The sequence below is a fragment of the Sorex fumeus genome, unplaced genomic scaffold (assembly GCF_029834395.1).
Source record: "Sorex fumeus unplaced genomic scaffold, SorFum_2.1 ptg000073l, whole genome shotgun sequence".
NCBI lineage: Eukaryota > Metazoa > Chordata > Mammalia > Eulipotyphla > Soricidae > Sorex > Sorex fumeus.
Genome location: NW_026606130.1, coordinates 3977996 through 3993632, shown reverse-complemented (window position 1 = coordinate 3993632; position 15637 = coordinate 3977996). Strand labels below are relative to the sequence as shown.

General features: G+C 39.5%; 1 protein-coding gene across 1 annotated transcript in view; it reads right to left on the bottom strand.

The window, feature by feature from the left end:
- The window catches only part of PHKA1 (phosphorylase kinase regulatory subunit alpha 1), a 204120-nt gene that overhangs the window by 101315 nt on the left and 87168 nt on the right, over window positions 1-15637 (bottom strand). Inside the window, exon 14 of the mRNA XM_056130113.1 lies at window positions 13000-13134. Coding sequence (XP_055986088.1) covers window positions 13000-13134 — 135 coding nt within the window. The remainder of the gene's footprint in view (window positions 1-12999; window positions 13135-15637) is intronic.

Below are 15637 nucleotides of genomic sequence, written 5' to 3'. Positions count from 1 at the left end.
AGTCAAAATTTGATGTGGATTTGTCATGATCATGGAAGGAGGTAAACACAAGTTCTCTCTATTTGGTCATCTTGCTTTTACCAAACTCCCTAAGCCTTTCTGAAGTAGTAGCAAAAGGATGTTCAGCCATACCTATCCCTTTTCTTCAGATCATATCTTTCTGACAGTCAATCTCTTAATTTTTCCATCTTTCCAAATTTTGATAGGAGAGAAAATTATGTCCTGGTTGCTTTTTGATTAATAATTCTCACAATTTACCTCTTTCATCTCAAATTTTACTATAAGAATTAAGATTAAACTGGTCATAACTTATTTGTCGATTGTCTCAAGCAGGCCCCAGTAACGTCTCCTTCATCCTAGCCCTGAGATTTTTAAGAAAGTGCTATATTCAAGGCTCTTTAGGAGAATGAGACCCATCATTGTTACTGGTATTTGGCATATTGGGTACGCTACGGGGAGTTTGCCAGACTCTGCCGTGTGGGCAGGTTACATTCAGTAGCCTGCCAGTTTGTCCAAAGTAGGAATGAGATGAAAAGATGTCATAATAAGATGTCTTATTAAGACAACATCATAATAAGATGTTAATAAGTAGGCTTGGAGATCTCAGCTCCAGGCGGGACCCGCTTGCCTTTGTTCCTCTGCCGTACCTTCAGGTGTGCGGAGAGTGGTCTCAGCATGGTGGTGACTGGTCCTGGAGGTCTTCGGCTGCCGGAGCCCTGGTCGGGGTAGGGAGGAAAGCTCAACCTGCTCCCCTCCAAGGGGCCCCGGCGAGGACAGCCAGGCGGGGGGGCAGGAGACTGCACTGTTCTCTTCCGGGAGCTGGTTTTTATAGTCTCTGAGTCTTGGCCGTTGATGGGATTACACAGCGCCAGGGGGCCAGTTGGTGGGTGTGACCCCCGCCTACTGGAATTCAGAGGATCTGGGTGGAGGATACTCAGCCCCGATCCGAGTAGGCTTGGTGATCTCAGCCCCGGGCGGGACCCGCTTGATCGGCTGTCATAACTTAAACATTTAAAAATATCTTCAGCTATATAAAGCACATCAAGTATAAATGTAAAGCCTAAGAATTGAATAGAAGAACACTGAGAAATCAACAGAAGACAATAAAAACCAAGGGTAATCACCAGTGCCATCAGACTTTCTGAAGAAACCTTTAGGACAACAATCATAACAATTCTCAACAATTGGAAAATGACGTTCAAGCAAAAATATCAACAAGTTTTAAGAGTTATTGATGGAAAAATGAAAGAAAAATATTAATAGAAGTAACATAACTTAAAAATGCAAAAGGAACCCTTAGAAGTAGTATGGATGAAGCTGAAAAGTGAACTGGCACAATTGAGGATACCAAAACAAATACACCAAAAAAAGAGGAAATAGAAGAGAGATGAAAAAACTAAAGAGAACACAGGGAAATTATTGACAATGTTAATAGGAACAATTTTATAATCATAAAAATCCTAAAAGGAGAAGAGGGAAAGATGAAAGTTTAGTTGAAAAGCCTGCTGTACTGATTCCAGACTAAATCTCCCAGGAGACGCATGCCAAGCAGCTGAAATGTATAGAATCACGAGTCCCCACAACTGAAAACTCTAGGGTGCCCTTGGCAGGTGAACAGGACAAAGATCCACCCAGCCGAAGCTCCAGCTGCCACAACACCCCAGAACTGCAGCCACGCCAAGGGCTTAACCCGACCACTTCACAAATATTTCTACAGAGACACAATTCTGTGAATAATCTCAAATTCCCAATGCCAAGGCTGAGAACTCTGGTGACTTTTGGAGTCCCCCAACCTGCAATACTTTAGAGAGCCCTGACAGCCACACCTACCTCCCACAGCTGACACCTTTTTGACTAATTAACCCTGAAGTCTCTGGACCACACAGCCACATACGTGGCTGCATGATACCTCCTAAAGCAACAAATAGCTTAATGAATTTCAAGACAACTTAACAATCCTGAGATCACATATGACAATTTTTACAAAAATTGATTTTTTATATTAAAAAGACGTTGAAGAGATAATTGGAGGAAACTTCCCCAAGCTGAGAGCAAGAACAGAGGAAGCACAGATATAAGAGGTTCAAAAAGTACCAACCAGAGTAAACACAAATAGAACTACACCAAGACATTTTGTAATCAAAATGTCAAGAGCAAAATACAGAGAAACTTCTGATGGTCACAAGACAGAAGCTAAACATTACATAGAGGGGACAACACATCAGATTCAGAGTAGATTTCTCTAGCGAAACTCTATAAGCAAAGAATGGAACAACATATACAAAGTACTGAACGAAAAGAACTTCCAACCAATTTCCTGTACTCCACAAGAATGTCGCTGAGAATGGAAAAAGAAAGATAAAACATTCTCAAACAAATAGCAGTGAGGACATACAGAGAATATAACCACATCCTGACAAGGACAAAGAAAGGCTATATATAAAAAGGAAATATCTGAAGCTAAAGGCATTTTCAAAGATGAAACACCTCTAACCAAGCTAAGTGGAAACACATACATTTGTTAATGGAACTACATTAAACTAAGAAACTTCTGCACCTCAAAAGAAACAGTGAACAAAATACAGAAAGAGCCCACGGAATGGGAAATATTATTTACCCAATATCCATAAGATATGGGCTTAATATCCAAGATATAGAAGACACTGGCAGAACTCTGCAAAAAAAAAAAAACCTCCAACCCAATCAAAAACTGGGGAGAAGAAACTAACAGAAATTTCCTCCAAAAAGAAATTCAGGGGCTGGAGCAATAGCACAGCGAGTAGGGTGTTTGCCTTGCATGCAGCCGACCTGGGTTCGATTCCCAGCATCCCATATGGTCCCCCAAGCAACACCAGGAGTAATTCCTGAGTGCATACCTGGGATGAGCCCCATTTGAATATGGTGTATAATTCTTTTGATGCATTGCTGAATTTGTTTTACAAGTGTGTCTGTGTTCATAAGTAATATTGGTCTATAATTATCTTTTTTTAGTGTCTCTGCTTTAGGTAGCAGTATGATGTTGGATTCATAGAATTTATTAGGGAGAATCCCTGTTTTCTCCGTATTTTGGTAGAGTTTAAAAAGTATGAGCACTAAATCTTTGAGGTTTTGGTAGAACTTACTAGCTACTAAAAGATAAAAATGTGGTCATATCAATCCATATATTTGATATAGATTTTGACAAGATCCAGCACTCATTCATGATAAAATCTTCCCAAAAAGGAGAAAAGAAGGAATACACCTCAAGACATTAAGTCATCTACAATAAACCCAAAGCCAATATCATATTGCATAGTGAAAAGTTGGAAAGTCTTTCTTTCTCCTGAGATCAGCCACAAAGCAATGATGTTCACTGTCACCACTCTTAAACAACATAGTTTTGGAAGTCCTCACCACAGCAATCAGAGAAGAGAAAGATATCAAAGGGATTAAAATTGGAAAAGAAGTAAAATTATCACAATTTGCAGAGGACACAATACTATACATTGAAAACCCCAAAGAATCCACCAAAATTATTAGAAATAATAAACCAATACAGTAAGGTCACAGGTTACAAATTACACAAAAATTCATGGCATTGCTGTACATAAATAATGTACCAGAAGAAAACAAAATAAAAAAGACTATCCTGAGGCCAGAGTGATAGTACAGAGAGTAGGGCCAACATGTGGCCAACCCGGGCTTGATCCCATTTGGTCTCCCCAAGCCCCACTAAGAACGATTCTTGAATTCAGAGCCAGGAATAAGGCCTGAGCACCAGTGGGTCTGGCCCCAAAGTCAGCGAAAAGACTATCCCCTTCAAATAGTGTCCCAAAATATCCAATATCTAGGGATCAATAAGAGAGGAGAAAGACTTACACAGTGAAAACTATAAATCATTGCTAAGAAAAATAGAAGAAACACAAAAAAATAATAGGAAGACATTCTCTATTCGTTAACTGGGAAAATAAACATTGTTAAAATTATTGCCCTACCCAAAGAACTACACAGAGTCAGAGCAAAGCCCATTAAAATTCCAATGACTTTTTTCAAAGATATGAAACAAACTCTGTTTAAATTTGTATGGAACCATAAAACTCTGTGAACCTGACGAGTCAAAGTTATCCTGAGGAAAAAAAAAGATGAGAGGTATTGCATTTCCCAACTTTGAACTATACTACAAAGATGTAATAAGCAAAACAAAATGGTACTGTATTACAGATAAACCTGCAGACCAATAGAAGGAAACTGAGAATCCTGAGCTAAATCCTCAGATTTATGGACAACTAATCTATGACAAAGGAGCTAAATAAATGAATGGGCAAAAAAATTCTTCAGCAAACGGTGGTGGGAAAGCCACTTGTAAAAGAAAATGAAATTAGAACAGTACCTCACACCCAGTCATTAAAGTAAACTCAGAATGAATTAACAAGCTCAAAATTACACCAGAACTCCTAAAAATATATTGAAGAAAACATTGGCAGAAGTCTCAAGGGAACCGCCCACAAAGGAGTCTTGACTGAGATGACCACAGTGCTAGGCAACGAAAAACAAAAACAAATGGGATTACACCAAATTAAAAAGGTGCTGCACAGGGAAAGAAACTCAAAACTAGAAATAAAGAAACCCTACTGAATGGGAGAAAATATTTGCATACAATTTATCAGATAAAGGGTTGTTCCAAGATCTAGAATGCCCTCACAAAATCCAACAAAAAAAAATCCAACAATATGTTCTACAATTGGGGGAGGAAATAAAAAGACACTATTTCAAAGAAGACATAAGGATGGTCAAAAGGCACATGAAGTGTTCACTGTCACACATGATTAGGAAAACGCAAATCAAAAAAGCAATGACATATCAACTCATGCCAGAGAGAATAGCATATATCAAAAAGTCTAGAAACAGCCAGTGTTGTCAGGGTTATAATGATAAAGGAATCCTCACAAACTGTTTTTGCAAATGTTGTATGGTTCAGCCTTCATGGAAAGTAATATGGAGAGATCTCTCAAAAAATAGGAACAGAACTAACTAAAACATTAATTTGAAAGGATATATGCACAACTATGTTTAAGACCTCACTTACTAAAATATCCAAGATATGAAAACAACCCAATTGCAGAAATATGTACGAGTGGATCAAGTATTTGTGATCTATACACTTGATGGAATACTGTGTAATCTCCAAGCGGGTAGGAGGTCCCTGCTCTACTCTCTCTCTCACCGCCTGCTTTGGTGGTTTCAGACGACTTCCCCACCCCAGCCTGCAGCCGCTGCCAACAGATGGATGAAGGAAGGAACAGGGCAGCCAGGCTGGTTGATGATTAGTTGCCATTTATTCCATTCTCCCCATGCGCCTGTTCCAATCTCACTAAGCATCCCATTCTAGTCTCACACAGCCCGCCATTCCCGTCTCTGTCTCTCCCGCTCATCTCTCCGCACTCCCTCTCTCAGCCTGGTCTCTCTCTAGTCTCTCCTAACTCCCAACCTTGGCGGTAGCAACCACACACCCAGGTAGCAACCACACACCCAGGTCAGGTAGAAAATTAACATATGTGTATTCGGTGAATATCCTTTCCCATTCTGTAGACTGTCTTTGTATTTTGGTCACTGTTTCTTTGGAGGTGCAGAAGCTTCTTAGTTTAAGATAGTCCCATTTATCTATCTCTGTTTTCACTTGCTCGGCCAGTGGCGTGGCATCTTTGAAGATACCATTAGCTTCAATGTCATGGAGGGTTTTGCCAACTTTATCTTCAATGTACCTTATGGTTTCTGGTCTGATGTTGAGGTCTTTAATCCATTTTGATCTTACTTTTGTACATGGTGTTAGGCAGAGTTCTGAGCCTATTTTTTTGCATGTAGCCGTCCAGTGATGCCAACACAATTTATTAAAGAGGCTTTCCTTACTCCACTTCACATTACTTGCACCTTTATCAAAGATTAGATGAGCATATGATTGAGGAGAGATGTCAGTGTATTCAACCCTGTTCCATTGGTCTGCAGTTCTGCCTTTGTTCCAGTACCATGCTGTTTTAATTATTACTGCTTTGTAGTACAGTTTGAAGTTCGGGAGGTTGATTCCTCCCATTTTCTTTTTCCCAAGAATTGCTTTAGCTATTCGTGGGGGCTTATTGTTCCATATAAATTTCAAGAGTGTTTGCTCCATTTCTTTGAAGAATGTCATGGGTATCCTTATAGGGATTGCATCTGACAAGGGGTTGATATCCAGGATATACAAAATACTGGTTAAACTCCACAAGAAGAAAACATCCAACCCCATCCAAAAATGGGGCAATGAAATGAACAGAAACTTTCTCAAAGAAGAAATCCGAATGGCAAAAAAGCACATGAGAAAATGCTCTACATCATTAATCATCAGGGAGATGCAGATCAAAACCACAATGAGATACCATCTCACACCTCAGAGACTGGCCCAAATTCAAAAGAACAAAAGCAACCGATGCTGGCGTGGATGTGGCGAGAAAGGGACACTCCTTCACTGTTGGTGGGAATGTCCACTGGTTCAGCCCTTCTGGAAAACAGTATGGACGATTCTCAAAAAATTAGAAATTGAGCTCCCATTTGACCCAGCAATACCACTCCTGGGAATATATCCCAGAGAGGCAAAAATGTATAGTCGAAGTGACATCTGCACTTGTTTGTTCATTGCAGCACTCTTTACAATAGCCAGAAACTGGAAGAAACCTGAATGCCCAAGAACAGATGACTGGTTAAAGAAACTTTGGTACATCTACACAATGGAGTACTATGTAGCTCTTAGAAAAGATGAAGTCATGAAATTTACATACAAGTGGTACAATATGGAAAGTATCATGCTAAGCGAAATGAGTCAGAAAGAGAGGGATAGACATAGAAAGATTGCATTCATCTGGGGGATATAAAGTAACAAAGTATGAGATTAATACCCAAGAATAGCTGAGATCAGCACCAGGAGGATTACTCCATAACTTAGAGGCCAGCCGGGTATCCTAGAGGAAAGGGCAGTTCAGATAGAGAAGGGAGCACCAAATAAAGGATGTTTGGAGGATCCTCCCAGGAGGGGAGATGCATGTCGAAAGTAGACTATGGACTGAACATGTTTGCCACTCAACGCCTCTTTTGCAGACCACAACACCCAAAAGGAGAGAGAGAACACAGGGGATTGCCCTGCCACAGAGACAGGGGGGATGGGGGGATGGGGGTGGGAGGGATATTATCCATGGTGGTGGAAAATGGGCACTGGTGGAGGGATGGGTATCTGATCATTGTATAATTGAAACCAAAGCACAAAAAATTGTAAATCTACAACTTTAAAAAAAATAAAATAAAATAAAGGGAAAAAAATTAAAAAAAAAAGCATTATGCCAAAAGGAAAAAAAAAGAAAATTAACATATGAAAGCCCTTCCTGAAGGGCAAAAAACCACCTAGGGGTGTTTCTCCTCTCCTCAGTCCAATAACTTAATTAACATCTTAATTAACATCTTAATTCTATTTCTTTTTTTTTTTTTTCCCCCTTTATTTTATTTTATTTTTTTTAAAGTTGTAGATTTACAATTTTTTGTGCTTTGGTTTCAATTATACAATGATCAGATACCCATCCCTCCACCAGTGCCCATTTTCCACCACCATGGATAATATCCCTCCCACCCCCATCTCCCCATCCCCCCGTCTCTGTGGCAGGGCAATCCCCTGTGTTCTCTCTCTCCTTTTGGGTGTTGTGGTCTGCAAAAGAGGCATTGAGTGGCAAACATGTTCAGTCCATAGTCTACTTTCGACATGCATCTCCCCTCCTGGGATTAGTTATTTTGTATGAACACAGTAAGTAAGGACTGGAAATGATAGCACAGTGGGTAGGGCATTTGCCTTATACACCGCGGACCGGGACTCAGCCGACTGGAGTTCGATTCCTCCATCCCTCTTGGAGACCCCAGCAAGCTACCAAGAATATCTCGCTTGCATGGCAAAGCCTGGCAAGCTACCTGTGACATATTCGATATGTCAAACACAGTAACTAGTGTCATAGTGTCACAATGGAGACATTACTGGGCCCGCTCGACCAAATCAATGAACAAAGGGAGGACAGTGACAGTGACAGTGACAGTAAGATATACATTAAGTTTATAGGATGGCTTTCCCAAGGGACATCTTGCTATAGATCTCAGACTACAGTGCTCAGGCCAGATTAATCTTTCCTTACCCTGGAAGGATCCTAATCCAGCTGTTACTTATTGGATCATGATAGAATTTGCCCATGACCATGCTATTGTATAGTTAAGTATTATGGCACTTTGGCCTGGCCCTTTTAGATGCCAGGTTAGTTCACAGCTTGCCCTGGGTCCATCCAGTCTCTCATCAGGACCCTGCTTTTGGGGTGCTAGGAAGTAAGGGCAATTGAGGCTTAAGTCGAGAGAATGGTTGCCCTGGAGTGAATATTATTAGGAGTCATATAACTCCCAAGATACAAAAGCATAGCACTGTCTTCTTGTGTCCATACAAAAAGGACATTGCTCTGAATGAACTATGCAAAGAACTTAAGGAGAAGAAAAAAACGATATTTACAAGTTAACAGAATCTGATTAGGAGATAAAGGTGATTGATCCTTTGGGGAAGCAGGGCACAAAGAAAGAGGTTACAAGTAAACTCAGATAAATTGGAGCGCTGTGATGCGTGTAACACAATAAACCTAAGCTCTCTGTGGCAAGGCTGAAAGGACAAAACGATGTTATCCCACAGAATATTATGCAACTCTCAGAATAAAATCAGACACTTTTTTTTGGCTTTTTGGGTCACATTCAGTGATGCACAGGGGTTACACCTGTCTCTGCACTCAGGAATCACTCCTGGTGGTACGAGGGACCATATGGGATTCTGGGTATCAAACCCAGGTCGGCTACATGCAAGGCAAACGCCCTACCCACTATGCTATAGCTCCAGCCCCAATCATGCACGCTTTTAATTGAATCACCGTGAGATATACAATTCAGTGCCTGTTAAAGAAAAAAAAAGTGCAACTTATATTAAAATATAGTTTCTATCTAAAAAAAACCATGTACATTGCAGAACATGGATGGAACTAGAGAATATCATGCTGAGTGAAGTGAGTCAGAAAGAAAGATACAGAATGATCTCACTCATATGTGGAACTTAGAGATACACAGCAAGATAGCAAAAAAGGACCAAAGGCAAAATAAAGGTAGAACTGATCCACACAACTGAGTTGGTGGGGCTGAAAGGAAGGGGCATTTGTCTCCTTGGGTGAAGGAGGTGATTACATTGGTGATGGGTGTGGTGTTGGAATTATGTGCCCGATAAACCATTATTAACAGTATCAAAAATCACAGAATCTTTAAGGCCAGAGCAATAATACAGTGGGGAGGCAGTTGGCTTGCACGTGGCTGACCTGGTTTTCATCCAAGCCATTCCATATGTCCCCCCAAGCACCACGAGGAGCAATTCCTGAGTACAGAGCCAGGAGTAACCAGTGACCACCAACAGGAGTGACCAAAAAAGCCCAAAAAAAAGAAAGAAGGAAGGAAGGAAGGAAGGAAAGAGAAAGAGAGAAAGAAGGAAGGGAGGGAGGGAGGGAGAGAGGGAAGGAGGGAGAAGGGAAAGAAGGAAGGGAGGGATGGAGCAAGGATAGAAGGAAGGGAGGAAGGGAGGGAAGGAAGGAAGGAAGGAAGGAAGGAAGGAAGGAAGGAAGGGAAGGAGGGAGGGAGGGAGGGAGCGAGCGAGGGAGGCCACAGAATCTCAATAAAACTGAAAATGTCTTCAGCTGAATGTAAAAGTTCATCTCTTTTATGCTCTTTTTTCCACATCACTGTAGACAATTCAGCTGGGATTTCCTGTCACTCTGTAACAAGAATGGGAACCGTTTTTCTGCCAAGAGCCATTTATAACATCATTCTCAGGCCATACTATATAGGCAGATGGGCCATGAGCAGGTTATGAGAAGCAAGACCACATAATATAATGGTTTTAAAGGGTCCACCAGCCAAATGTTCTCTACCTCTGCTATAGAACAAGTATCTCTTTACATTAATATTTATAATGTGCTCCTCATTTTTATTGCATTCTCAACAGTAATGACTTTTACCATACAAATGTCTTCAATAGTCACTAGAAGAAATCTAGAAATTTTCTATTATGTGTCAAAATTCTTCTAGCCTCTATACATTACAAAACTATAATGTTACTGTCATATGTTTAGATATGTTATATCATCACCCATTTCCCAGTATCAAAGTATGTTATTACTTTACGATTTCTGCTATAACGAATTATCAGAGTGACTTAAAACAACACAATTTCATTCTCTGATAATTCTGGTAGTCATATATCCAAATGACTGACAGGAAAAAAACAATAGCAAGATGTCAGCAGAGCTGATTATTTTTGCTAAGTTCTAGAGGTGACTCTGTTTCTGCCAATTCCAAACCAGAGATTGTGGGCATTCTTTGATGTTCTTTGGTATACATAGCTGCACCACTCAACTCCAATTTCTTGTTACTCTTGTTACATATCTGACTTCTATAATCTAGTCTCTCTTTGTCATCTTTTTATTGTTTTAATTGAAGTATAATTGTAACACCACAATACATTAGGTCCACATGTACAAAACTGATTTAACCTTTGTATGCAATGTGAAATAATGTGCACAATAAATTAGTTTCCCATATTTTATTGGCATTTTCTATAATTTGTAAATATAATTTTATAGATTGACTCATGGGGATCTGGCCATTGTATCCCATGCTATGCAGTGCATTTCCATGATAGTTCTACTCTTTTTAACTTTTTTAGAACTCTCCATACTGTGTTTTCCGTAGTGGGTGTACCAATTTACATTATCACCAACAGTACACAAGAGTTCTCTATTCTCTGTATCCTTACCAACACCTGTTACTTCTTATTTTTTGATTCTAGCCATACTGATAGTTATAAATTAGTATGTCACTGTGATTTTTATTTTCCTTTCCCTAATAATCAGTGATATGCACATTTTTTCTGTGCCTATTTGTCATATGTACATCTTCTTTTCAGATATGCTGTTTATTTTCAGATTATCTTCTACTTTTTATTTTTAAGAACACATGACTAAATTTAGGGTGCATCTTAATAATTCAGAATAATACTATCATCTCAGTATTTTAATAATACAATTATATATTTTTTCAATTTTTGTGGCAGTGTTTGAGGAATGCTTCCAGCTATACTTGAGGCTTATTCCCAGTGGTATTCAGGGGACTATGACATGCCGGAGTTTAAAGCTGGACCTTCCACGTGCAAAACATGTGCAAGTCTATTATTTTTTATATACCATATATGAGAGAAATCTTCCTATGTCTCTCTTCTTCTTTTTTAAAGACTTTTATTATTGAATCACTGTCAGATACACGCTTACAAAGCTGTTCATAATTAGGTTTCAGCCATACAGTCTATGCAGTGTTCCAACATCCATCCGTCCACCAGAGTACATTTCCCAGCACTAGTGTCCCCAGATTCCCTCCAATAACACCCCCCCCAGCCTGTCTCTGTGAAAGGTACTTTTCTTCTCCCTCTCCCTCTCCCCCCTCCCTCTCTCTCCCTCTCCCTCCTTGAATCTAAAAAAACCTGAGTGCCGAAGAACAAAAGAATGGATAAAGAAACTATGGCACGTCTACACAATGGAATACTACACAACTGTTAGGAAAAATGAAGTCATAAAATTTGTCTATAAATGAATGGACTTGGAGATTATCATACTGAGTGAAATGAGTCAGAAAAGAGGGACGGATATAGAATGACTGCATTCATTTGTGATATTTTTATATATATATATCTATATATCTCACTTGTCATCCCATTGTTCATTGATTTGCTAGAGCGGGCGCCAGTAATGTCTCCATTCGTCCCTGTTGCATGCCAGCATAGCACAATGGATCAGAGGAATGAGTATTATGATTGTTACTGTTTTTGCCATATCAGGTAGCTTGTCAGGCTCTGCTGTGAGGGCAGGAGACTCTCGGTCACTTGCCAGGCTCTCTGAGAAGGATGGAGGCTTTTGGGACAGCCTCTAATAGCTTTTACAGGTGTTCCCAGTCTACCGAATACAAACTTTTGGTCGACTAGCATGTTGTAACAATCTGTACGCTGACAAACACACACCTGCCTGCGTCTCTGGGATATATATGTTAGAAGACATTCACAGCCGGGAAAACAGAGACTAGGTGGACTGGTCAATGTTTGGAATCAACTACATGTATGTGTGGGGCAGAAGATAGGTAAGACAGAGAAGGGACCAGGATGACAATAATAACTGGAAATGATCATGCTGGACAAGAACTGAATGTTAAAAGTAGTTAAAGGGATATACTTGATAACTTTCAGAATCTGTATTGCAAATCATAATGTCATCTCAAATTCTTATTAGTCATTCTTTTGCCATACCAAAGAACACTGAAAAGTTCTAGGAATTATGGTCTAGATATCTTTGGGAGCCATTATTCAGTCTTATAAATAAGTAATTTATAAATTTCTTATCATTTCTGTAATTAATACTGTAATGATTTGTCTAATATGGACAACCCATCATGAAGTTTTATTTATAAATTCAACAAAAATAACTAAATAATAATAATAATCATTAAAGAATGTAATTTTAAAATATATTCAATAGGCTCACTACATGAAAAATACAATGGACTTAAAAATGTTACATGGCTATTATCTACAATAATTAGTATTTACACAAAATTGAAATATATCACCCAAGAAAGGGGATATCATGTGAGTTAAGCAAAGACTTGGAACAAAATGCAGTATTTCCTGGCAACAGTCATATATACCAAGACGTTCATGCATGAAACACACCAAAATTATCATACCTACTCATAATATTGAGGGTTAAAGATGGAGATACAGATATTCTAAATGCCTTCTCAGATATACTTTTTAAAAGGAACACATAATAAAAACAAAAGGAAAGACACAAGTATGTATCAAATAATACCTTGATTTTAGCAAGTGTTCTATCTCCTTACCTAGGCAGGAGTAAATGTGACTGAGAATACGAGCTGGCTGTACTCTGATGGGATACACTTCAGCAATGGTTTCCACATCGATTCCCTTGTCTTTCAAAATTAACTTTATGTCTTCTGTCTCTGCTAGAATAGAGACTATAAGAAAGAAAGAAGTTGAGGTCAATAGACAATTTCATTTCAAAGGGATCTCAAAATATCTTAAGAACATTATTTTTAATGGAAGAAAACGCAAGAGCAAAAGTCTCGTGATTAGAATATAAGAATATTATTTTGGGTTAAGAAAATGTGTTCATTTTTTTTTCAATTTACTATCTGGCTATGGAGGGAATATGGCTTTGCAAAACAATGTTTTGAGTGGGTCTCAATTGGCTTGACACTAATTGTCAGAGGCAATCAAGATTCATTCCTTTTTCTCAATTGCTGCATGTGTTAAATTAGATTTTTTTCTTGAAATAGATTTTCAATTTTTAAATTATTTTCAATTTTTAAAATTTATTGTAGATAAGATAATTCATTTATAGTGGTATTGACTTTTCTGGTCTTTGGTAAACAGTTTTACAACACCTCACCCCCCACCCATGCCCATGTCGCCTCGTTAAACTGGATTTATAAAAAATCAATGTTGTACGGTTCATATTATAGTTCATATTACAGTTCATATTACATTATTCTCCATGTTGAGTTTTGGGGGCAAAAATCTAGATAACCAAGTATTGACTGGCTTTATTTTGACAATAATTTTGTGCATTTTTATATCTTGAGAACTTTATGGTTTCAGTTGTTTTGCTCTTGAGGCAGGCTATGTCTGATATGGAGGTTACAGAAGTTCCTGGAAATGATCACTTGATCACTTGACATCCCATTACTCATCGATTTGCTCAAGCGGGTGCCAGCAATGTCTCCATTCATCCCTGTCGCGTGCTAATGTAGCCCAATGGCTTCTGCATGCTCCAGGAACACGAAGAGCCTCAAACCGATCATTCAGGGTCTTGATGAAGAAGTCTGATCATCTCATAGGTGGGCGGCCACTCAATCTTTTGACGTCCCATGGAATCCAGTGGGTAATGGCTCTAGTCCAGCGGTCATCTCCAAATCTCATTACATGTCCAGCCCATCTGATTTTCGACACTTTGGCAAACAAGACAGCGTCCCTGATTGTTGATCGTCCACGGAGATTGGAACTCCGGATTCTTTCTCTCACTTGGGTGAAGCATGATACGCCAAGCATAGCTCTTTCGATTCCTCTTTGGAAGATCCGAATAGTGTTCTCATCCTGTTTTCGTAGGTCCCAGGTCTCTGAGGAGTATGTTAATGCAGTAAGAACAGTGAAATCAAAGAAATGTGCCCAGAGCCAGAGGTTCTTCATCCTCTTAGCTGTTTCTTTGATGCTCTTGAAGGCATTCCAAGCTGCTCTTTTCCTCCTGTGCAACTCAGGTGCCAGGTCATTCATCATGTTGACTTCTCGACCTTGGTACACATAACTGTGGCATTCAGAGATGGTCGTTCCGTTGAGAGTGAATCGAACATCAGGAACAAGACCGTTTTTCATAAACATTGTCTTCATGAGATTCAGCTGTAGTCCAACCTTTCCACACTCACAGTCGAAGTTGGCCAGCATTTGTACTGCTTGGTTGATCTTTGGAGTTATTAAAATGATGTCATCAGCAAAGTGGAGGTGGTGTAGTTGCCGACCTTCTTATCTTCACTCCCATTCCTTCCCATACCAGTCATTGTGATTGACGTTCTCGAGGGTGTCACTGAAGAGTTTTGGTGAAATGGTATCACCCTGCCGAACCCCTCTCTTGACGTCAATGATCACCTCCCTGTAGAATGGTGAGATCCTGGTAGTAAATCTGCAATAAAGCTCACGGAGGACACTGATGCATTGAGTTTGAACACCCTATTTTGCTAGGGCCTCGATGACCACTTCAGTCTCAACAGAATCAAAGGCCTTCTTTAAATCAATGAACCTTAGACAGAGTGGCATCTTGAACTACCAAGAAACCTCAATGAGCTTGGTTATCATGTGGATATGGTGGATTGTGCTGAATCCTTTCGGGAAACTGGCTTGCTCGTATGGTTGTTCTTCATCTAGTGTTCTGCCAATCCTATTCAGGATGACTTAAGTGAATAGCTTGTAGACGACAGACAACAAGCAAATCTGGCAATAGTTGCCAATGTCGTGAATGTCTCCAGTCTTATACAGTAGTACAGTCCTGCTGGTTTTCCACTGGGACGGAACTTTGCTTTCAGACAGGTAGCATGTGAAGAGCCGAGCCAGTGTATTGATGAGAACTGATGAAAGGTTCTTCATGGGCTCAGGTCTGACCTTGCCTGGGCCGGGTGCTGTTTGCTTCTTTACCGACAAAATGGCGTGTCGGATTTCAAGTTACTTTTTGTTTTATAAGATATTTTTAATATTTATTTGATATTGCTATGTATCAGTATCAAAAATTTTATAACTATTTTATGAAATATATTTATATTCCTATGTACTATGCTAGGCAATGTCAAACGGTAGGGATACAAAGGTAGAACTGACACTTGGAGAAAATGACAACGACAACCTTATCTTGCTAGAGAATAAATAGGAGTGAATCTGGTAGAAAGTAAAAGTTAGAGACTGTTCAGTAAATAA